This window comes from Theropithecus gelada, chromosome 19, assembly GCF_003255815.1.
Source record: "Theropithecus gelada isolate Dixy chromosome 19, Tgel_1.0, whole genome shotgun sequence".
NCBI lineage: Eukaryota > Metazoa > Chordata > Mammalia > Primates > Cercopithecidae > Theropithecus > Theropithecus gelada.
Window position 1 is genome coordinate 19,724,179 of NC_037687.1, and position 25,384 is coordinate 19,749,562.

The 25,384-nt window shown below is 44.3% G+C and overlaps 1 protein-coding gene across 1 annotated transcript; it reads right to left on the bottom strand.

Moving 5' to 3' along the window:
- Positions 1–23,174: 23,174 nt before the first annotated feature.
- LOC112612841 (protein S100-A11) lies at positions 23,175–23,707 on the bottom strand. The gene has a single exon (XM_025367795.1). It carries the CDS (start codon positions 23,648–23,650, stop codon positions 23,333–23,335), a length of 318 nt encoding a protein of 105 aa, XP_025223580.1. The 5' UTR covers positions 23,651–23,707; the 3' UTR covers positions 23,175–23,332.
- Positions 23,708–25,384: the final 1,677 nt, after the last annotated feature.

The window sequence follows — 25,384 nt, forward strand, 5'->3', positions numbered from 1 at the left end:
TAACTTGGAATATGAATATATATCTGATGGTGCCCTGAGCACACTTGTCCATTTTATTTTATTTTACCTTATATTATTTTATTTTTATTTTTTGAGACAGAGTCTTGCTCTGTCGCCCAGGCTGGAGTACAGTGGCACGGATCTCGGCTTACTGCAACCTCCGCCTCCCAGGTTCAAGTGATACCCCTGCCTCAGCCTCCTCAGCAGCTGGGATTACAGGCATGCACCAACACGCCCAGCTAATTTTTTGTATTTTTAGTACAGACGAGGTTTCACCATGTTGGCCAGACCTTGGGTGATCTGCCCGCCTCGGCCTCCCAAAGTGCTGGGATTGCAGGCGTGAGCCACTGCACCCTGCCACATGTCCGCCTTTAAAATAAAACAAAATAAAGCATTACTATTATTCTCATATATTAATCTATAACTACTCTGCAAACATGTAATATTTAAATTTTGATTGATGTATAACATGCATACAGAAATATATGTGCAAAACATTTATGGAAAGGTTGATGAATTATTACAAACCGAACTTGGGTAACTAAGAAATAGAATCAGACGTACTCATGCCCGACAGTCACTTTCTCCTTCTCTTCCCAAAAGTAAGAGCTTAAGAGTTAAGTGTAGATCGACTTTGTCATTTTGTACAAGTGTTTTATTACAGAGCATTAAAAACATATACAAGATACAAAGGAGGTGTATAATAGACCTGTTACCCAGCTTTAACAGCAACCTGACACGTGCCATTTTTGTTTCATTGACATTTCAACCAATTTCCCAACTCTTTATTAATTTTTAAATTTTTTTTTAGATAAAATGTATACACATTAAAAGGTGCGATCTTAACTGTACTTTTTGGACAAATCACCTCGCTCATATACACATCTCCTCTTTTAAGAACAGAATTACTCCACTTAACAATCATAAATGTGCCCTCAAGTTACCTCAAAGTATTATTTAAAATCTAGATTTTTATAAAGTAGGTCTGAGTTTGGACTCAGAATTCATATTTCTAACAAAGTACAGATCCATAGAGCACACGGCAAGTACAAAGTCTCTTTTATCTAAAGTAAATACCATTGGATGAATAAAATTAAGAGAAATTGACTTAAGGTGAAAGGACAAATCGAAACATCTGTGCAATATGCTATCTGTAGGAGCATTTGGTTAAGAAAAACAAATTCACCAAAATTTTTTATTATTTTAATAACCAAAATTGGCAAAATTCCTACTATTGTTTTCATAGAAATGCTCCCTCACAATAAAAAATTTTCACATAGGAACGGGCGCGGTGGCTCATGCATGTAATCCCAGCACTTTGGGAGCCCGAGGCAGGTGGATCACGAAGTCAGGAGTTCAAGACCGGCCTGGCCAAGATGGTGAAACCCCGTCTCTACTAAAACTACAAAAATTAGCCAGGCGCAGTGGCAGGCGCCTGTAATCCCAGCTGCTCAGGAGGCTGAGCCAGGAGAATCGCTTGGACCTGGGAGGCGGAGGTTGCAGTGAACTGAGATCATGCCACTGCACTCCAGCCTGGGTGACAGAGTGAGACTCCGTTGCAGGAAAAAAAAAAAAAAAAAACGGAAAGAAAATTCGTATCATGAGAAGGCACTGGTTAAAAACAGCAAATATTTGAAAGTAAATGTCTTCTAACATTAAGTAGCAGATACCTTTTGAAGCCCATAGATGGCCTTTACATAGTTACCCAAACTTCAGTCGTTAACACAGTAAGTGCAGATAATTTTTATAGCTTCCTATTAAAATTGTGTTAATGCCTTTACAAATTTTAACTCAAGTTTTCTTCTAAAATTCACTAACTTAAATTTTGTATATGGCATATAGGTTCCCTTTACATTCAACTTAAATTTCCTTATTAGGCAGTACCTGTGTGTCTACCACCCAATATTATTTGGGGTTCCTCCATTCGCACAGACATCACGGCTGGGGAAACAGGCTGTTCCCGCTTCTTCTTCCTCTTCAGTGCATCAGTTCATCAGTCAACCAAGTCGTGTGGGAGTGGAGGTCATATATCCCCTAGCATAGAGGGTGTCATTCCTGCGCACCCTGCTCAGCATAGAAAAAGATCAGAAGGTCCTCTCAGGGGACACTTACTCAGGGAGGGCTAAGCCCCTTAAGTTGAGAGAGCTCTAATCAGCAGGTATAGACTTTTCAGGAGGGAGGGATGAGGCAGCCATTCTGAACGTGGAGCTCCACCACCTCTTGTCCCATCTCCAGACAATTCTGGAGGGCTGTTCTGGCACATGTCTGAAGGTGCACATGGAGGAACAGTGTGGGCTTCGATCTGGTTCAGATGATGTCTGTCCTGGAGAGGCAGGAGGTCAGTGCTCAGTATCTGGGCTGGTGTCTTCGAGGTCACTAGGTTACGTTTTTGTATCCAAGTCCATTTTCACTAGGGAAGAGGCCAGACAGTCTAAATGGCTTCCAGAGCCCCTCTCTGCTTCTCTTTGGGAGATAGGGTCTGAAAGAGGCCAAGTCAGTATTTTGGGGAAATTCTACAAAGTCTGGTTGGAAACTGGGGAGACCTCTTGCCTGGTGCTTCGTATTTGCAGTCCTAGCCACATAGATGTTTGTTAGTCCTAGCCACACAGAGCTAGGTTTGCATTTACATCAGCACAACCTTAAGTCAGAGTTGAAGAAGTGGCCAGGATAAATGTCTGGGTTGCAGGCTGGAGAACGTCATAAAAGCAAACTGCTAGTTTGCTGATTTTCGTCTTGGCAATGAGCATTGAGTCCTGGCCAAAGTGCTTGAGTGCAGTATGAGGCCAATTCATAAATCCACCTCCATGCATCGGCTGTCCATAAGATAAGAGGAAGCTCAGTTCATGTGTTGATGAGAGGCTCTGCCAGGTGAAAGAATCACAACTCAGGTGTCTTGACAGCTGGCTGAGTTGTGAGAAAAGATCGAGGACAGATCTATTTTTGGATGCATGGACAGGCTTCAGCCTTTTAGAACAATGTGGGAGAAATGGTATGCAAATAAAATATGGTAGGAACTCCTGATAATGAAGAGTAAAAACATGAACTTAATAAAAAGAAGACACAGAACCTATAAAAACATTCCATGGTAAAAGAAATACAAATGGACTTTTCTAGCACAAAGAGGCATTCAATCATAATGGTGATCAGGGGAAAATAAATTACAAAATAAATGTGTTTGGTTGGTGTGTAATCAGGGATACTAATCTGTATCTTTGTTTGGGTTTCATTTTGAGATTGAGGATGGGAAATGACTTATAGCCCTCAGGGGCCTTTGAGAAATGTGGCAATCATCCCCAAGAGCTATGTTCTTCCTGTTCATTCTTGACACTGGCTGAAGAGCCTCAGCTGAGAGAACGACCCACAAATACAGGTTAGGGATAGACTGTGGGGCTCTGCACCTAGAGAGAGGAGAGTCACCTAAACTCTTTACCGCAGCCCAATCCAAATGAGGATAATTCCAAGGAAACTAAACTCAAAGACAGAAACAGCACGGCTAGGTTAGGCAAGAATTTGACTCTTCCAAGGTGAGAAGAAACAGAGGATGGATTAACACAGCCTTCCCTGGGAAGGAAACTGGGAGCTTTTTTAGCAACTGGGCCTTATAGATCCTGGACTCTGTGTAAAAAGTAAAGTAGAGGTTCCTCTTCAAAGACTTTCCTCCGCATTTGATTATGAATAAATAGTAACTTCTCTTAGAAGCAAAACGTATTCAAAGACCTGTGCTCCTAAATATTTGCCCTGGCATGCTTATAGTGGTCCAAGCAAGCATTAGGTCATAGCCTGTTCCTCTTCCTCATTTAAAAGTGTTTTCACCTTTCTCAGCATTCCACAAGTTACTTCCTCCTTCCTTCGTTCTCCTCTACCTTTGTCTCTTTTAAAAAGTTCTAAGTTGCTAAACAATCGGGAAAAATACAGAATGTGAGGTCCTGTTCCAGCAGTAGGGTGGATGTGTCAGGTTATAAATAACCCTGTCTCTTGTTCGGTGTACTCTCGTGGCAAAACTGCTGGTTTTTTACTACCCTTTCTGCAGGAAGTAAAAATGGCCTCACTAAATAAATTAAATTGATGTTCAAGTGCTATTTCTTTACGGCACTGAAAAACAAACATTTCAAAACACTCTGGAAACAGAAAATGTGGCTCCTGCAGGAAAAGGTCTGCTACTTGTCAGACACTTTTACACTCATTGTGGTAGTAAATGACAGAATCTGTGGTGGTCCTAGGAAAGAAGCTTGAACAGTGTACTCAGAATGGTGAACTCTGGGTTTTCTCGAGGGTCAAGATTACTGACATTTCATGTATTATATTTCATGTAAGACATTTGATGTCTTTTGGATATCTTATGACAGTTATGCATTTCTTTATAATCAGAAAAAAATTAGCATATAATCATGCATATATGTTTGTATATTGTACAGTGTATCAAAATGAATATGTATTTATATTCTCCCCCTTCTTTTTTTTTTTTGAGACGGAGTCTTGCTCTGTTGCCCAGGCTGGAGTGCAGTGGCCGGATCTCAGCTCACTGCAAGCTCCGCCTCCCAGGTTCACGCCATTCTCCTGCCTCAGCCTCCCGAGTAGCTGGGACTACAGGCGCCCGTCACCTCGCCCGGCTAGTTTTTTTTTTTTGTATTTTTTAGTAGAGATGGGGTTTCACCATGTTAGCCAGGATGGTCTCGATCTCCTGACCTTGTGATCCACCCGTCTCGGCCTCCCAAAGTGCTGGGATTACAGGCTTGAGCCACCGCGCCCGGCCTATTCTCCCCCCTTCAATTCAGAAAAAGCTGAAGCTCTTTACTCTCTCAGCCTGAGTCCAGGGAGGACTGATATCCACAAATTAGTGGATAGAAACTAATCAGCATTCTCTAATGGAGAAGCGTTTCTATTGTTTGCAGGTTGATAAAATCATGGTGAAATTACCATGCTACTTTTTTTAGTTTTTATTGTTTAATATAAAATCTAAAACAAGATACATTAAATACTTATTGACACATGTATTTATTCCTCACCTGGTTCATAATATCTGCCTAATTTTAAATTTTCTTCCATTTCATAGGTTTCAATTGATCTTATTTTATTGTAGGATATTAAATCTTATACAGGCATTGTTATTTTATATATTATGTTCTTTTATTTTGTATATTTTCTATTGGCATTTTACACTGAAACAAAGCAGTGTTTCATCATATAAATGACTTTATCTGTATTTTAAAAATAAGTCTGGCCAGGTGCGGTGGCTCACACCTGTAATCCCAGCACTTTGGGAGGCCGAGGTGGGTGGATCACGAGGTCAGGAGATCGAGACCAACCTGGCTAACACTGTGAAATCTCATCTCCACTAAAAATAAAAAAAAAATTAGCCCGGCGTGGTGGCGGGCGCCTGTAGTCCTAGCTACTCGGGAGGCTAAGGCAGGAGAATGGCATGAACCCGGGAGGCAGAGCTTGCAGTGAGCCGAGATCGCGCCACTGCTCTCCAGCCTGAGTGACAGAACAAGACTCCGTCTCAAAAAATCCCTAATACTATCCACATATGAATTTGGAGGGAGACACAAATATTTAAACCACAGCAAAAATTTAATAAGGAGAAAAAACTATGTGAAGGATGACATCACTAATACTTGATGTGTCAAAAATTGATGTTCCTATCACAAAGGAAAGAAATGACTTATTCTTCATGACACAGAACAAAATAAAGGTCCAATGAAAGATAAATCTGGCCGGGTGCGGTGGCTGAAGCCTGTAATCCCAGCACTTTGGGAGGCTGAGACGGGCGGATCACGAGGTCAGGAGGTCGAGACCATCCTGGCTAACACGGTGAAACCCCGTCCTACTAAAAAATACAAAAAACTAGCCGGGTGAGGTGGCGGGCACCTGTAGTCCGAGCTACTCGGGAGGCTGAGGCAGGAGAATGGCGTGAACCCGAGAGGAGGAGCTTGCGGTGAGCTGAGATCTGGCCACTGCACTCCAGCCTGGGTGACAGAGCAAGACTCCGTCTCAAAAAAAAAAAAAAAAAAAAAAAAAAGGAAAGATAAATCTATATGGAAAACTAAATCAGTGTTGATAAGGTGAATTCTACAGGCTGTATCAGGATTTTGGAGGCTTCTGGGGATGGGCAAGGCCCCAGAGTTTCCTCCTGTGACATTCTCCCTGAAGTTGCTCATGCTCTTATTCAGTTTGAAAGTGTATAAAAATGTTTTTTTCTGTTCCAATATTTAAGAAATTCAAAACAAAAAGGCCTATGTATGCATGATTCTCAAACAATCAGTCAGTGGTGCCCAGCTAAGGAAGGGCAAAGAATCTCACATCCACAGAAGTATGATGTTCTGTCAGATAAAGATGTCTCCCTGCGCCAGAGCCACCTATTTCACACCTGATCAGAGCCTTTCACAGGGAAGCATTGCCCTGCAGCCCTACCACTGACTTAACCCTGAGAATCTGACTTAAACACTGATGAACACGCAGCCAAGTGTTCTGATCTACATGAATCCTCTCTTAATGGTCCCTTTCAGGGATCTGGGATCTTTCCCAAAGTCATCTGCCACACACAGACCAACTCAAAAATGTGGACAAAAGCTTTGATCCTCACTGGCACACCTGCCCTGTCCTATCAGCTTCTCTAGAAGTACGCTGCTCTAATTGCTCCTGAGAGACCCCATCTTAAGGTATCTCTCTGTGCCAACATAATAGATTTCATAAAGTGGGAAGACAATAGGCAAGAGTCAAGTTATGCTGGGGGCTAAGATTCCCTTTACCTATGTCTCTAATTTACGCAAATATTGACTAATACAAATTCATCTCTAAGTGGTAGGAAACGTGAAGGAGGAGCCTCAGTTCACAGAAGAAGGAGAAAATGTAATCAATGCTGCTAGCGTCCAGCTTAAGCTTACCCATGGGGGACTGAGTCTCTTCTGAAAAAAAGCAATGGTTCTCCATAGTATTAGTCTGTTCTCATGCTACTAATAAAGACATACCCAAGACTGGATAATTTATAAAGGAAGGAAGTTTAATTGACTCACAGTTCCACATGGCTGGAGGTGGGTGGTCGGTTCAAAATCATGGAGGAAGGCAAGGAGAGGCAAAGTCACATCTTACATTGTGGCAGGCAAGAGAGCATGTGCAGGAGAACTGCCCTCTGTAAAACCATCAGCTCTCGTGACATATATTCATTATCACAAGAACAGCTTGGGAAAGATGCACCCCTGTGATTCGATTACCTCCCACAAGGTCCCTCTCATAACACATGGGAGTTATGGGAGCTACAATTCAAGATGAGATGTGGGTGGGGACACAGCCAAACCATATCATCCATCACCTGAAGGAACTGTGGTCTCAGACAGCTGGGCATTGAGAGTGCACACTGCCCCCTAGAATTCCACACCTACATCACAGAGAGATAGAACAGTCTCAAAGGATTCTTAAGGGTAATGTGGGGAGTCAAAAGGAGGAGATGAATTCACAGCCCCTGCCTTACCTTCTGGTCTAACAAATACTACTCCTTTCTGGGTTGCACGAGGAGTAATTCAGAAAGACAAAAACTTATTAATGCCCCTCCGTTCCCCACAGCTTCTGAGGTTTAAGTTGTTCATTCCCTGGGTTTTAGGTTGTTGTTCTCCCTCTACCTCTACAGAATCAGTGTGTCCCATTCCAGTACCTATAATTTCACCTGTATTCTTGTCACCTCCTACTCTCTCCTAGACATTTTATGTAGTAGAGCCAGGTGAAACACAGACAAGCATATTTACATAAAACTTAACCAGAACTAAGTTGGAGTTCCATAAGCCCCATCAGGCTGGGATGGCACTCAGGCTGGCCTAAGATTGTGGTTATGGAAAAGAATGTCACATTTTGCCCAGGAATGATCAGTGTGGAATCTCAAATTTGGGAAATGGATCCTTAGAGCTCCCAACCGTTTCATCCTTCCCTTGGAGGTAATCTGGAAGAGATAATGCCCTTTTGGAGGAAACCATGTCTAATCAACAGATGACCTAACCAGCATGTGTGGAAAAGAAGGTAAAATCAGACAGTTGACCCATTTCGGTAGATTTGGTAATAAATGCCACAAAGTCAGAGTTCAAGTGGTCTCAAAAGCCTAAAAGGTGACACAGATTAGTTTCAAGGAACACATGGTGTCACTGAATGTTCCGACTTCCCAGAGGGTGAGTACCAAGGCAACTCTGAGCAGGCTGGGAATCGATCCCAGACCCTTCCAGTTCTGTGAGAAATCAAACTTCCGGCACTTTGGAAGTCAGGAAGCCAGCACGTTGGGGGATGCGGGATCACAATTACTTGGTGAGACACGCTGCCCTGGCTACGTTCACTCCCATCAAGTAGGAGAGGTTAAAGAACAGCCACGTTCCCCCTCCGCATGGCGGAAGTGCTCTGAAGGCATGGAGGAGCGAGGCTGAGGGTGGAGCCTTCGCCCACCCTGCCGGGAGCTGAAATTTCTTAACCAATGCCGGCCAGTGATCGCAGGGCTGCAGGACTACAATCCCAGCGTGCACAGGGATCAGGGACAGTGAGCATCACTGGAGGAAGGGGTAGAGCTGCGCGCGCCTCGCTGGTCTTTCTGGGAGATGTAGTCTCATGGCAACTCCTAGCCCTTTGGCTACAAGGCTATAGGACTACAATCCCAGCCTGTACCAGGCTCGGGGGCGGTTGGCAGTCCAGAGGAAGGGGCAGGACGTTGCGCGCCCGCGCCTGGTATGCTGGGAGTTGTAGTCTCCTCACCGTTCTTAGCCAATGGGTAGGTAGCTTCAGAACTACAATCCCAGTATGCATCGGGGCGGTGGGTAGCCCTGGTGGTAGGGTGAGAGCGGTGTAGACTTACTGGTGTCCAAAGCATTGCTGGCAGCCAATTCCGTGCCGCTCCCTTGCCAGGGAGAGTGAATACAGCTAGGGACGTGAAGGGTAGGTCTGGGCTGGGCATTGAGGAGGGTATTAGGCTAGGAAGTATACTTTACCTTTGTCCAAATCGGGCGGTTCGGCCTCCCCTCATTGACCCTGTGCAGCTGGATTTCCTCTCTCACCCGCACCTAAGGGTCTTTCCAGAGCATTGCATCGTCTCCAGCCCAGGGAGCTGCCTTCTTTCCTAAACTGCTATGGAAACTGTCCTGATGTGTGAGACAATGTCCGTTGTGCCTCAGCCCTCTGCTTTGTCTAGCCAGAGCGCGAGCTCAGCTGCTTTTGAGAGAAATCTGCCACCTGCCCATCTGCGCACAACTTCAGAACTTTGTAGGAGGTGACAAGGGCTGTGTCTTCGGGGAAATGTCACGGGCACTGGCGCCTTTTTCGCAAATGTGAAAGTTGAGAAATCAAGAAGGTTAATTACTGGGTTGCCCAGGATCTGCTGAGAGCAAAGGAGAAAACCTCATTTCCCAGGCATGTGTCTTGTGAGCCATTTTTTATCAACCCTCTTAAGTGGACAAGCTCCAAAACACAACCTGAAGCTGATGATGACTTAGGTCATTTACGCTTGAACTAATTGGCCTCATCTCAAGTCAGTGTCTCAGAGACACAGGTGGGACCTGATCCCTCAGGAACAGATAGCATTCCAGATTTGTGGGAGCAACTTTTGAGATGTGGAGCACTGGGGGGGTCCTTTGAAAGCCGTCAGGTTTCACACTCTGCTTTGGATGGAAAGACCATCACCCACAGCAGTCAAGGATGTTCCTTAACTCACTGGGGCTCATCTGTTGAATTTTTCTATCTAGATAATGGAAACATCTAGGAGCACTTCTGCTTCCATGTAACCTCTTAATAATTGATGTTCTTAAAATTCTATGTTCTCGAGGACAGTTCCTTTGGTTCCCATATGGTACCAGCTTTCATGTTGTTCTGTGTAGTATGTAAAAACCTGGATGTTAATCTCCAAAACATTGTTCATGTCACACATTCCAGTATGTTTCATTTGTGATTTCTGAATGTAGGACAATATCAAAGAACTGAAAACCTGTTCATAAAAACTGGACTCTATTACTGTAGTTAGTGAATAATTTACCCCTGAGGGTTAATTATACCTGAGTTCATTAGCACCTGTGTAAAGAAAAGAAAAAAAAGCAAAAATATGTGGCATCGGCCAGTCGTGGTGACTCAATGCCTGTAATCCCAGCACTTTGGGAGGCCAAGGTGGGTGGATCACCTGAGGTCAGGAGTTTGAGACCAGCCTGGCCTACATGGTAAAACCCCATCTCTACTAAAAATTCAAAAATTAGTTGTGGGTGGTGGCGTGTGTTGTAATCTCAGCTACTTGGGAGGCTGAGGCAGGAGAATTACTTGAACCTGGGGGATGGAGGTTGTAGTGAGCCGAGATCATGCCACTTCACTCCACCCTGGGCAACATGCCTTGTACTGTAACGGACAGTCTCTCCCTTCCCGCCTAATAAGCCCTATTCAATTTTAAATAGTAGCCAATCAGGTCAGTTAGATCGTGCAGTACGACTCCAGCCAATGGGGAAAGGACACAGCTACAGGATCTGCTGCGTTAGGGATAAAAACCCCTGCCCTGCCTTGCTCAGTGTGCTCTTGCAGCCATGCCAGGCACAAGTGGCACTCTTCTGCAGAAGTAAATTGCCTTGCTGAGAAAGCTTTCTGCCAGAGTGCTTATTCTTTGCGGCACCAAGCATTTATTTCCAATGATCTTGGGGGCTCATCTGGGATTCACTTTCTCCTCTGGGGAGAGGTCCCCCATCATCTCTCATGAGGAGATGTATCTGACTGCCTTGTTGCCATGACCTCAGAGGCAAGGGGATTGAGACTTCCCCTGGAGTGATGAATAAACACGGACTGTCAGCAGTGAGGGTGGAAGGATCCTCACACACCTCCGTGACCAGGAAACTGTGCACAGACCAAGGTAAGAAACGTGGCAGGTGCAACAAAGTATTTCCTTGGTGGTCAGGATATCTTGGAGGTTGAAAGTGCATGAATGAGATCCAAGGACATTGAGTGTGGAGTGAGGGAGTCCAGTCTGCATTCCATGGTCACCTCATATGGCTCATTGCGGCCCTCCTGTAAAGGAGTGCAGGTCAGGAGCTTATAGTGAACCCGCCAATGCTAAGAGGGACCTAAATTCCCTCTGAGGAAGTGGCCAGAGAGGACGAAGCAAAAGGAGAAGAGTGCAAGAGACCTCCAGTAGGTGGGGTTAAGCCTCTCGGGAGAGGGAAGGCAAGAAATCTCTAATATAATGGGTTCGGCCTCACCCCAAACTTCCAAGGTAGGAAAGGCAAGAAATCTCTAGTATGACGGATTGAGCTGACTAGCACCCAAATGGGAAATACTCCAAGTAAGACAGGTAGTAAAAAGGATAAAGCTAACAGCAATGATATTCCCCTTGATAGTCCCCTAGGTTTCATGTTAAAATATTGGAAAAATAATGAAAGGACTAAGCATAAGGAAAAGCAACAAATGATAAAATGTTGCTATTTTATTTGGACCTAAGAACCCATCCTCAAACCCTCAGTCTTCTGGCCAAAGTTTGGGTCAAATGAGGATGTGATGTGTCCGCTTTTAATTCAATATGTGAATGATAAAAGTCCAGTCAAGAAGAGCTGGACTATGCTCTTTATTGGAGACAAGGACCTGTCCTCCTTTTTCCTTTAAAGAGAACCGGGGGAAACCCCGATCTAGCACCTCTGAAAAATAAGCTTGTTCCAATGCCTAAAGACTCCAATGCATGGGATCCCCTGGACCATCTTCCTCTGCTTAGTACCCCCGATTCCCCTCCTCAGGCAGCCACTGCTGCCGCAGACCCCACTTCAAATCCCCTCCTCCATACAAGCCTTGTTCTTGGGAATTATCATCCCATCAGCCTGCTCCTTAGCAGCCTAAGTACCATTCCCTAAAAGGACTGTAGTGTGAGGTAGAACAATGTAAAAAGGATTTTTTTCCTCTTGTGTCTAAGGAGTCAGCCCCAACCCTCTTCCCCTTAAGGGAGGTGTCCCAAGGAAAGGGGCCATTGGCTTCGTGAATGCTCCCTCAACTAGCTCAGAAGTTCAAAATTTAAAAAAAGAATTCAAGCAACTGTTAGATGACCCTTATGGAGTGGCAGATCAAAATGACCAATTTTTAGGACCTCAGTTATACACTTGGGCCGAGTTAATGTCCATCCTGGACATCCTGTTTTCAGGGGAAGAAAGGAACATGATCCGTAGGCCTGCTGTGTCTGGGAACATGAACATCCTCTTGGTCAAAACGTTCCAGCTGTGGACCAAAAATGCCCCATCCAAGACCCCCAATGGGATAACAATGCAGCTCACCGGGAAAATATGCAAGACCTTAGGGAAATGATAATAAATTTGGAAGTCAGTACCCCCCCAAAAAATAAAATCTTTCCCGAGCATTCAACATTCAACAAGGGAAGGATGAAGGGCCTATGGAATTCGTAGATAGACTGAAAGAGTAATGAGAACATATGCAGACTTAGATTTAGAAGACCCACTAGGGCACAAAATGCTAAAGCTTCATTTTGTCACCAATGGTTGGCCAGATATCTCGAAAACATTACAAAAGATAGAGAATTGGAACGACCATCCTATGAGTGAGCTTCTCAGAGAAGCTCAGATAGTGTATGTGAGGAGGGATGAAGAGAAGCAAAACCAGAAGGCAAAAATGATGTTATCCACCTTCCAGCAGGGGGCTCCAAACCCACACACTAGTAAACAAAGCTTCCAGGGGGCCAAAACCTGTAAAGGATCCAAGCTTTCATCTGTCACGCCCTATAAAGGGCATAGGGAAGCAAAACCAAAGAATCCTAGAGTAGGAAAAGAGGAAGGACAGGATAAGTGTTTGAAATGTGGTAGAGAAGGTCACTTCAAGAGGGAATGTTCTGACTGGGAGAAGGAAAAGAAGTTATTCCACTCATGACTTTTGAGGAAGAATGGGGGGTCAGGGGCTATGTATTTTTTCTCTCGAATCCCACCAAAAGCTCTTGATAAATTTAGAGGTGGGGCAAAAATATGAGCTCATAACATTTTTAGTAGATTCAGAAGCAGCCCGCTCCTCTGCTTGTTTCCCTCCATCTGATATCACCTGCTCCTTGGAAGAACTTTCTGTTTCAGGGGTAACAACCAGATAGTCCTGGCTTCTCATCCCGATGTCCCTAATCCTTACACCATCCTCAGCAAAATCCCATATGACCATCAATGGTTTACAGTAATAGACTTAAAAGACATCTTCTGGGCATGCCCTTTGGCTGAAAACAGCCGGGACATATTTGCTTTCAAATGGGAAGATGCTCATTCTGGATGGAAGCAACAGTACCCATGGGGGAGTTTTGCCCCAAGGGTTCACAGATTCCCCTAACCTCTTTGGCCAAATTTCAGAACAGGTTCTGGAACAGATTTCTACCCCCAAACACATATGTTTGCTCCAATATGTAAATGTTGTTCTTATAACTGGTGAGGCTGTAGAACAAGTGACTGACTTTTTCCATCCATGTCCTTAACCGTTTGCAAGGATGAAGGTTATGAGTTTCAAAGGGAAAGCTTCAATTCGTAGATCCAGAAGTGAAGTACTTGGCATACTTAATAAGTAAATGCAAATGAAGGATAGGGCCTGAACGAGTTGAAGGAATCGTGTCATTGCCTTTGCCTGACTAAACAAGAACTCAGAAAATTTCTAGGATTAGTTGGGTATTGTCACTTATGAATTGACTCATAGGCCCTAAGGACAAAACCTTTATATCTAGAGCTTACCCAAGAAAAGCCTAACCTTCTCCCGCGGACTTCTGAAGAAATCCACCAGGTTGAAGAACTTAAACATCAACTTGTAACTGCCCCTGCCCTAGCCTTACTTTCCCTAGAGAAAGCATTTCACCTTGTAGTTAATGTGAACGAGGGGGTAGCTCTAGGAGTACTTACCCAGGAACAACGGGGGCGTCGGCAACCTGTAGCCTTCCTATCAAAAGTTTTAGATCCACTAACCTATGGGTGGCCCGAATGTGTTCAATACATTGCAGGTACCACCCTGTTAACTGAAGAAAGTAGGAAAGTAACCTTCAGAGGAAACTTAGTTGTGAGCACACCCCATCAAGTTAGAACTATCTAGAACCAACAAGCAGGGAGATGGCTCACCGACTCAAGAATTTTTAAGTATCTAGCTATCTTATTAAAAAGAGATGACTTAACATTAACCACTGACAATTCACTTAACCCAGCAGGTTTCCCAACAGGGAACACAAATCAAAAAGGGCCAGAACATAAGTGTTTAGATCTAATTAATTATCACACAAAAGGCAGGCCTGATTAAAGGCCCCTTTCAAAACGGGACAAGACCTAATCCTAGATGGCTCTTCTTGAGTGATTGAAGGAAAAAGGCATAATGGACATTCGGTAATTGATGGCGAAGCTCTCACAGAGATAGAGTTGGGAAGATTGCCTAATAATTGGTCCGCTCAAACATGTGAATTGTTTGCACTAAATCAAGCTGTAAAGCACTTGCAAAATCCAGAAGGGACAGTTTATGCTGATTCCAAATATGCCTTTGGAGTAGCTCATACCTTTAGGAAAATTTCAGACTGAACAAGGCCTTTTTTTTTTTTTTTGAGACGGAGTCTGGCTCTGTCACCCAGGCTGGAGTGCAGTGGCCAGATCTCAGCTCACTGCAAGCTCCACCTCCCGGGTTTACGCCATTCTGCTGCCTCAGCCTCCCGAGTAGCTCGGACTACAGGCGCCCGCGACCTCACCCGGCTAGTGTTTTGTATTTTTTAGTAGAGACGGGGTTTCACCGTGTTAGCTAGGATGGTCTCGACCTCCTGACCTCGTGATCCGCCCGTCTCGGCCTCCCAAAGTGCTGGGATTACAGGCTTGAGCCACCGCGCCCGGCCTGAACAAGGTCTTATTAATAGTAAAGGCCAAGACCTGGTGCACAAAGGTATAATGACCGAAGTATTAGATAATCTCCAGCTGCCAGAAGAAATTGCTATTGTCCATGTTCCAGGACACCAAAAAAATACCTCCTTTGAAAGCTGAGGGAATAACCTTGCAGATTAAATAGGCAAACAGGTGGTCGTTTCCTCTGAAATGCCTTTTTTTCACGTAACCCCTTGCCTTCCTCCCCCAATGGCAGTTCCTATCTTTTCTTCTGCTGAAAAAGATAAATTAATAAAAATAGGGGCCAAAGAAAATTTATGCATGGTGGTGCATGCCTGTAATCCCAGCTACTGGGGAGGCTGAGGTGGGAGAATTGCTTGAGTGCGGGAGGTGGAGGTTGCAGTGAGCCAAGATCATGCCATTGCACTCCAGCCTGGGCAAGAGCGAGACTCCCTCTAAATAAAAAAAAAAAAAAAAAAAAGAAAAGGCCTCTTCTTTAGCCACAAAGACAAAAAGACAAGATTGTACTTTTACAGCACACACTCATGGGATAAAACAAGGACCTTTGTCCTGATGGAAGTTCTAATGAAGAAGAATAAGCATTGTCAAATGTAGGTGTGTGCCTTTGGACTTGGGCTGGTTTATCTCTGGCCATATATACAACATAGAGTAGGGGTCAACCTTGACATGACAGTTAATGACTCCCATGGCCTTAGTGCATTTACATCTTGCAGAAATCAACAACAAAGTCCAGTGCTTTCTTCTTTTATGTTAAATGCAGCAGAGTGGATGTCGGAGCATACCTCTATTTGTGTACTATTCTGGATATAGTTTATAAGGCAATTAAGTTTATACATGTATGAAAGTTTCTTTCTATATTACTGTTAGTACCAATATTTATCAATACTTCCATATTCATTCTACATCTTTATTCTCTATAAATATAAATAAAAATATGGATACATTGGGGTATATATACACACAAATAGGTAAATAGATTTTTATTTTTATTTTTTTTGAGATGGAGTTTCACTCTTGTTGCCCAGGCTGGAGTGCAATGATGCTATCTTGTGTCACTTTAACCTCTGCCTCCCGGGTTCAAGCACTTCTCCTGCCTCAGGCTCCCAAGTAACTGGGTTCACAGGTCTATGCAACTATGCCTGACTAATTTTCATATTTTCAGTAGAGACAGGGTTTCTCCATGTTGGTCAGGCTGGTCTTGAACTCCCCGCCTCAGGTGATCCACCCACCTTGGCCTCCTAAATTGCTGGGATTACAGGCATGAGCCACTGCACCTGGCCAGGTAAATAGATTTTTTTAAACTTATATACAGGATGAGTATGTCTATGTAAATACGTATACAAGAAATATTCCCCAAAAGACCATTTTCAATCACTTGGCATATACACATTATGCAGGTATGTAATTACTTCCAATCTCTTTTACTCAATAGCATTTCAGAATGAAACATATTTGTACAATATTGTTTGTATAAACAAAAAAACCTTCACCTTCAGTAGCATAGGCCTCAGAAATGAGCTGACAGCAAAGCCACATTATACATGCTGTTCAGGTGTGCATTTCAGCATCCTGCATTCCTTCTCAATGTATGTATGTGTTCTTCACATCAACTAGTTTAGCCCTGCTTTGATAAATCTGTAGTCATTCCTTAGATACTTAGATAATTGGCTGATTGAATCTACCTAGGCTAAGAAAATTGGCTGATTGGAATCACCTTGGGCTAATCTAGTTGGCTAATTCGATTCCCCTATAGTGATATAATTGCCTAATTGGTATCACTTGGGCTAATTTAATTGGCTGATTGGAATCACTTGGGCTGAGCTAACTGGCTGACTAGAATCACATGGGCTGAGTTCATTGACTGAATTTCTGTGTCTTGAGGCGAATGAGTAAGGTAATGACCTCTTACATACTTTTCTTTGGGGCCTTTTTTTCAATACATACTCACAAATGGACATTAATTAGATGTGTATATAAGCCTTTGTGTTTGTATATGTTTTTGTATAACATGTCTTATATCTGTTTCTAAATCTACAGAAGTGCCTGGCCGGCTGCAGTGGCTCATGCCTGTAATTCCCAACACTTTGGAAGGCAGAGGTGGGTGGATCACGTGAGGTCAGGAGTTCGAGACCAACATATTTGTGCTACACATGCTCACAGGCACGTAGTACACCCTATATCCTTGTACTTTAATCAGGATATCTGTGCTGCACGTGCTTACGGTCATGTCCCAGCTCACAGCCTATGCCCCTTCCTTATTTGGGAATATTATTACTTTTCTAAGTCTTTTCATAAGTAACTTCCTCTTTTCCTTTGTTCTCCATTGCTTTTACCTATTTAGGAAAGTTTTAAGTTGTTAGCCAATCAGGTTCAGTTTAAATTGTGAAGTCTGGCTCCAGGCAATGGAGACAAGACACACTAGCAGGGACAAGCTGCGTAAGGGATAAAAATTGCTTCCTTCCTTTATTCAGGTGTGCTCTTACCATTATCCCATCTGCAAGGAGCACCCTTTGCAGAATGTAAATTTGCCTTGCTGAGAAAACTTTTTGTCTGAATCCTGATTTTTCCTTGTGGTACCAAGGAACAAGCATTCTATTTCTGAATAAATATTTTACTTATAACAAAATGGTGGCCCATATGGGGAGCCATTCTCCTCCAGGGGGGTCTCCAGTCCTCTCTCATGAGGAGGCACCCCACTACCTCTTGAGGCAGCCTCAGGGGTAAGGAATCAAGATCTACTTGGTATCACAAATAAACCTGCACTCTCAGCAATGCAGGAAGAAACCAGCCAGTGACCTGGAGTAAAGGACCCTCGTATACCACGTGGACACACAACCTCATGCATGAGCCAAGGAAGGAAATGCCAGAGGAGCTGGTAAATTATTTCCTTGGTGGTCAGGACTAAGAAAAGAAAAGCAGCGGGGCGGTGAAGCATTCCTTGGTTAGGACATACCAAGGAAAGAGGAGCCACAGGGGCAGTAAGGCATTCCTTAGTTGGGAGTAAGGGAAGAAAAGCCACTGGGAGTGATGAAGTATTCCTTAGTCGGGATGTCTTAGAGGTTACAAAAAGGTGAAAAATTCCCATTGGGGGAGACTGAACCTCACACACTCCTCTGGCAGTAGGAAAAATAGTCAGAACTTCCCTTTCCTCTCTTCTCAGGGGAATAAAGAGGCTAAGCTCCACTCCCGCTGGCTGCTCACAGCAGTGTAGGTGGCTGGTAGAGGCAGGGAAAGACCAGCAGAGAGGCGAGAGAAACTGAGAGAAGTCAGAGCGAAAGAGAGAGAGATTGAGCAGCAAGCGCAGCTCCACATTGTTGCAGATCGCTGGCACCCAGCAGAGTGGCGGCTGGAACGCTCTCCTCACACCTGGCCATGCAGCCAGAGCCACTCAGGCCACCGGCCACCAATCTCCAAACCTTCCATGCCACTTGGGAGTGTCTTGCCACCCTCGGAGGACGGCAGGCCATGGACACCTGTAAGTTGGAGCTGAGCAGAAGAGTGTGAGTGCGTCAGGGCCAGGAGCCTCTGCCACCCAGCCAGGCAGCCAGTTACACCAGGAAGGGTGTGGATCCCTCTGCCCAGCCTGGCTCTGCATGGAAGAAGAGGGCGGGCACTGGCGCTGGGAAGAGAGCAGAGGAGGAGAAGTTCTATGACTCATGCAACTTGCCTCGGGTATCTGCTAAGTCTCTTGGCTGGCGGCTGTCCAGGACCTGGACTGCAGCCACGCGGATCCCATCCAGCCCAAGAGACTAAGTGGAGAGAGAAGAAAGAGGGGTTGACAGAGAGAGAAAGAGAGAAAGTGCAAATGAGAGAGAAATAGATGGGGAGAATCAGTGAGAGACTGGAAGAGACAGAGATCAGAGAAAGACACAGAGGGTGAGAACAGGGAGAGAAATACTGTAAAAGGAAGTCGGAAAGTTGAGGCATGTCAAAGTTTGTGAAAGTCATATAAGAATGTATACAGGAAATATTGTATAATTTAAAAGTAGGCCGGGCGCGGTGGCTCAAGCCTGTAATCCCAGCACTTTGGGAGGCCAAGACGGGTGGATCACGAGGTCAGGAGATCGAGACCATCCTGACTAACACGGTGAAACCCCGTCTCTACTAAAAAATACAAAAAACTAGCCGGGCGAGGTGGCGGGCGCCTGTAGTCCCAGCTACTCGGGAAGCTGAGGCAGGAGAATGGCGTGAACTCGGGAGGCGGAGCTTGCAGTGAGCCGAGATCTGGCCACTGCACTCCAGCCTGGGTGACAGAGCAAGACTCCGTCTCAAAATAAATAAATAAATAAATAAAAGTAATTAGACCTCCTGAATATAAAACTATTCAAGAAACAGTTTATATGCAAGGTATGTAAGGAAATTAAAATGTATTTTTAGTAAAAGGATTTTAAAAAGGTGCTAAAGAAAATTCAGAAGAAAAAATATTACTAAACCAAAGACAAATGTTATCCAAACCTCTTATAAAAGAAATCTTGTTCCAACTGCATCGAGGAACCCAGGCCAGCCCAAAGTTAATGCCAACAAATTTCCACTTCCAGCGGCTCCTAGAGAGGCCGGGGCATCAGCCAGCAGGGGGACCTAGCTGTGGACAGACACTTCCCGTGCTGGGGAGGGCGCTGGGCAACCACTGGACAGCGCAAACCAGCCAGAGGCCAGGGGCCAGATGGTGGGGGCTCAGGAAGAAGCAATGTCCAGGGACAACCGGGCGAGTCACAAAGACCCTCATCCCCAAGGCCGCAATGCACAAGAGTAGTGAGAGCCACAGCAAGTCTGAAACATTGAGAGGGTGCGAGGCCGCCATGTTGCCTGGGTGGCGCTAAGCGAGTGTGGACGGCAAGCCACCCAGGTGCGGAGGCAAGAGACTGAAGGCACAAGCTGTTCCAGTATAACAAAGAAAATACTTAAAATAAGAATAGTTATGTTAGACATAGAATATAGATTGATTATGTATGGATATTGCTAATCATTAGTTTATAGCATTACTCTTTATTCCAATATTATAATAATCTTTGTTCTACTATTGTAACCTAGGAAGAAGAGTGTGAGCCCTCTGTCATGCCTGGACAGGGCCACTAGAGGGCTCCTTGGTCTAGCGGTAACGCCAGTGCCTGGGAAGGCACCCATTACTTAGCCTACCCGGAAAGGTAGTCTCTCTTTCCCCGAGAGAAGTTAGAGCTAAGAGTCTGCTCCACTGCCTCTTGTGGAAGGCCTGACTGATGTCAGGCCCGCCAGCAGCCATCTGGAGGCCTAATCATCTCCCTGTGATGCTGTGCTTCAAGCGGTCACGCTCCTGGTCTGCTTTCATGTTCCGCCCTGTACACCTGGCTCCGCCTTCTAGAAAGCAGTAGCAGAATTAGTGAAAGTAGGAAAGTCTTTGAAATGCATAGAAGAAATAATGACTTAAGGTGTCTGTCTCCACCTCCGCTACCAAACAGGGAAGGGCCCCTTGTCTGGTGGACACATGACTCGCGTGACCTTACCTATCACTGGAAATGGCTCACACTCCTTACCCTGTTCCCTTGCCTTGTATCCAAAAAATAACAGCACAGCCAGGTATTGGGGGCCACTACTGGTCTCCGCGTCTTGGTGGTCGTGGTCCCCGGGGCCCAGCTGTCTTCTATCTCTTTGTCTTGGGTCTTTATTTCTATGATCTCTCGTCTCCGCACATGAAAAGAAAAACCCACAGGCCCTGTAGGGCTGGACCCTATAGCAGGACTTCCACTTTCCCTTTTCTCAGAACTAAAAGTCTTTTAGCACAGGCACCACCCCTAGAGTGTCCAGCACACCAACATCAGCCTGGAGACCACGTCCTCATCAAATGATAGAAAAAAGGAAAACTTGAGACAGCCTAGGAAGCCCCCTACCTCATGCTGCTACCCACTGAGACTGCCGTTTGCACAGCAGAAAAAGGATGGACACATCACACCCAAGTCAAAAAAGCGTCATCATGTTCAAAATCATGGGCCATTGTTCCAGGGTGAAGCCCTACCAAATTAAAGCTAAGAAAAACTTAACCTACCTTTTCTTTTTCTTTTCTTCCTTTTCTCCCCATCTTTTTTTTTTTTTTTTTTTTTTTCAGCTTTTAAAAATTTTTTTATTATGCTTTAAGTTCTGGTGTACATGTGCAGAATATGCAGTTTTGTTATAGTTATACATGTGCCATAGTGGTTTGCTGCACCCATCAACCCGTCACCTACATTAGGTATTTCTCCTAATGCTATCCCTCCCCTAGTCCCCCACCCCTCGACAGGCCCCAGTGTGTGATGTTCCCTGCCCTGTGTCCAGGGTTCTCACTGTACAACTCCCATTTATGAGTGAGAACATGTGGTGTTTGGTTTTCTGTTCTCGTGCTGGTTTGCTAAGAATGATGGTTTCCAGCCTCATCCATGTCCCTGCAAAAGACATGAAATCATCATTTTTTATGGCTGCATAGTATTCCATGGTGTATATGTGCCACATTTTCTTTATCCAGTCTATCATTGATGGACATTTGGGTTGGTTCTAAGTCTTTGCTATTGTGAATAGTGCCACAATAAAAATATGTGTGCATGGGCCGGGCACAGTGGCTCACGCCTGTAATCCCAGCATTTTGGGAGGCTGAGGCAGGCGGATCACAAGGTCAAGAGATTGAGACCATCCTGGCTAACACAGTGAAACCCTGTCTCTACTAAAAATACAAAAGTTAGCTGGGAGCCAAGATCATGTCACTGCACTCCAGCCTGGTGACAGAGCAAGACTCTGTCTCAAAAAAAAAAAAAAAGTAAAACAGATAATGAGAAAAATATAACTGCTAGAAACACATAAAACAATAACAATATAACGGGTAATAACAACTCCATTTCTTTAATCAATTATTTAAAATATAAATTAATTAAAGTACTTAATAAAATGAAATGTAGTCTTAGGACTTTGGAAGGCCAAGATGGGTTGATCACTTGATCCCAGGAGTTCACCACCAGCTTGGGCAACATGGGAAAACTGTCTCTACAAAAAATACAAAAAAGCTAGCTGGGTGTCATGGCAAATAGTTGTAAACCAGCCACTTGAGAGGCTGGAACAAGGGTATCATCTGAATTTGGAAGGTTCTGGCAGCAGGGAGCCCTGCAAATCAGCCTGGTTGACCAAATGAGACCATATTTGAAATATAAATGAGGCCTGGCATGTTGGCTCATGCTTGTAATCCCAGCACTTTGAGAGGCTGAGGCAGGCAGATCACGAGGTCAGGAGTTTGAGACCAGCCTGGCCAATAAGGTGAAACCCCGTCTCGACTAAAAATACAAAAATCAGCCAGGCATTATGGCACGTGCCTATAGTCCTAGCGACTCGAGAGGCTATGGCAGAAGAATCGCTTGAAACCGGGAGACAGAGGTTGCAGTGAGCTGAGATCGCTCCACTTCACTCCAGCCTGGGTGACAGAATGAGCCTCCATCTCAAAAAAAAAAAAAGAAAGAAAGAAAGAAAGAAACCTACACTGAAAAAACACACTAATATGAAACTTCAAAATAAGAATAAGAGAAATGTTTACTCATAAAACCTGGTATGCAACATTGATGTATCATTTAAAAAAATTTGTCAGGCTGGGTGCAGTGGCTCACACCTGTAATCTCAGCACTACAGGAGGCTGAGGTGGGCAGATCACCTGAGGTCAGTAGTTTAAGACCAGCCTGGCCAACATGGGTGAAAGCCCATCTCTACAAAAATACAAAAATTAGCTGGGCATGGCGACACATGCCTGTAATTCCAGCTACTTGGGAGGCTGAGGCATAAGAACTGTTTGAATCCAGGAGGTGGAGGTTGCAGTGAGTCAAGATTGCACCACTGCACCCCAGCCTGGGTGATAGGACGTGACTCCATCTCAAAAAAATAATTTAAAAATGTTTGTCTAGGTAACTGCAATATTTAGCTGTTACTGTGTCTCATTAAATGCAGGTATTTTGAATCATTGGCATGCACTGTGTGGCAATAAAATTTCAGAGAATATGCAGTATAATTATAAATAGAAGATTCTAATAAGAAACTTTTAATAAATAAGCATTAAAAATTAGAGTTAGTTTTTATTCTAAATATATGTTATTCTTATACAAAATGAAACTGCTGTAATCTAACTTTTGAAGCAAACAATAGCCTTACATTGTTAAACATAGAAAATATAGGCAGAATAGGGTTAGACCCTCTGATATGTAAAACATATATTAGGAAATAAACTATGTTACTATTTAGATATAGGCTGAAAAAAGTAAATAAAAATCTTATAATTCTGTACTGCCTGCAGCAAACTTAAATTTATAAGTAATTCTTTTAGTAAATATGGAGTGCCTACTAATTTTTTTTCTTTCTTTTTTTTTTTTTTTTTGTTTTAAAAAAGTGACATTGTTTTATTACTATTGGCAGGTGGGGTCTGCATGAGGTGGTTGGTATGCTGGGCTCAGGGGATGTGTGGGCTATGGAGATGATGACAGAAAGGTTGGAAGGAAAGGGGATGCGTTTGAAGGCCAGGCCCAAGGGGGTCCTCAGATCCGCTTCTGGGAAGGGACAGCCTTGAGGAAGGAGTCATGGCAAGCCATAGCTAGGCCACCAATCAGATTCAGAAATTCTGAGAAATCTAGCTGTCCATCACTGTTGGTATCCAGTCTCTTCATCATGCGGTCAAGGACGCCGGGGTCCTTCTGGTTCTTTGTGAAGGCAGCTAGTTCTGTATTCATGAAGCTTAGGAACTCCGTCTTGGAGAGAGTGTAGTTATAACCATCCTTTCCAGCATACTTCTGGAAAACAGCAATCAGGGACTCGATGCACCGCTCAGTTTCTGTAGGGCTGGAGACTTTTGCCATGTTGGAGCTGAGCGAGGCGTGGGAGGCTGTGGCTGGGAGCGGCGCTGAGAGCTGGAGTGCCTACTAATTATCTCATTTACTTTAGGCATACCACGCAAATTCCAGCATATTGTCCTAAATATCTGAATCTAAAATTACAGACAAATTTGAAATAGAAAACAGAAATTACAAATGTATAGAGAGTGACATCAGTAAGATGAAAAGATTAAAAGTCCCCTACATTCATATCCTCTTACAGCAAAATAATGTCACCCAACCCTGACAAAAATGCCTTTATGAGAGAACCAGGCATTATGGCTCACACCTGTAATGACAGTTACATGGTACATTAAGGTTGGAGAACTGCTTCAGGTCAGGATTTCGAGACCAGTTGGGTTATGTAGCCAGAGCCCATCTCCAAAATAAGTGCCCGTAAGAGAGATTTGAGATCCATGGAGGGAGTTGTGAAACGCTGTTAAAGCTGAAGATTGAGAAGTGTTCTATTCAGAAGGCAGGCCCTCATTGAGATGGGAAAGTGCAGGGTCCCTGTTCTTGGCTACAGACCAGGATAGGGTTCACCCAACTTGGTCCCACTGAGGATTGTGAACTTACTCTGAAACTATGCCAGACTCCTCCCAGCCACAGTCTGGGAGAGGTCCTGCCATTCCAGAGACCTGGAGGAAGGCACCCATTTACAGCCACAAAGGCAGACCTGCAGACCTTGGCCTTTACTGTTTCTGAAGTGGCTCAATGACTCAGTTTCAGTTACCTGAGCCACAGTGTATGATCAGTTCTGCCTATAGAGAATCCACACAGTTACCTGAGAAAATGCTCTCTGATACTCAGTGAAAGCCATACTCGTCCGCTTCCTGATATAAAGCCCACTATATTCAGAACCCACTGCAAAAACCTGCCCTAATGTCTGCCCTACGGAGCAAAGTCCTGAGGGATATTCAGTCTGTCCAAAAATAAAATGGGAATTACAACCACCCAAGCCCCTGTAACAAGCCAACTAAAGGTGGACCCTAGTGGAGATCCAGCAGCCTTGTGACCAAGCTACAATCCCTCTTCACTACAAACTCAGAGGGCATCTCATCACCCTAAGGGCCCAACAAAAGAAGATCTTTACCTTCTAAAATCAGTTTATGAAAACATGAAGAAGTGTTTGCTCCATCAAATTCAGACACCAATACAAAACTACATTGTGCCCATTGTCGATGCTTCTATTTTATTCTAGCACTGGAAATACATGGCAGAAGAACTAGTCAAAGAAATAAAAGTAGCCATTGAAATTGAAAAACAAGTAAAAAGCTGCTGTTTGTGGATCACACAATCTTATATTTAGAAAACCATAAAGAGTACATTGCAACCTATCTAAACTAACAGATACACTCGGTAAATTAGCAAAATGTAAAATTAGCATAGAAGTATATGTATGGGCCGGGCGCGGTGGCTCAAGCCTGTAATCCCAGCACTTTGGGAGGCCGAGACGGGCGGATCACGAGGTCAGGAGATCGAGACCATCCTGGCTAACACGGTGAAACCCCGTCTCTACTAAAAATACAAAAAACTAGCCGGGCGAGGTGACGGGCGCCTGTAGTCCCAGCTACTCGGGAGGCTGAGGCAGGAGAATGGCGGGAACCCGGGAGGCGGAGCTTGCAGTGAGCTGAGATCCGGCCACTGCACTCCAGCCTGGGTGACAGAGCCAGACTCTGTCTCAAAAAAAAAAAAAAAAAAAAAAAAAAAAAAAAAAAT

Coding starts and splice junctions, on each gene's coding strand:
- LOC112612841 (XM_025367795.1), bottom strand. CDS start 23,650: ATGGCAAAAGTCTCCAGCCCTACAGAAACTGAGCGGTGCATCGAGTCC.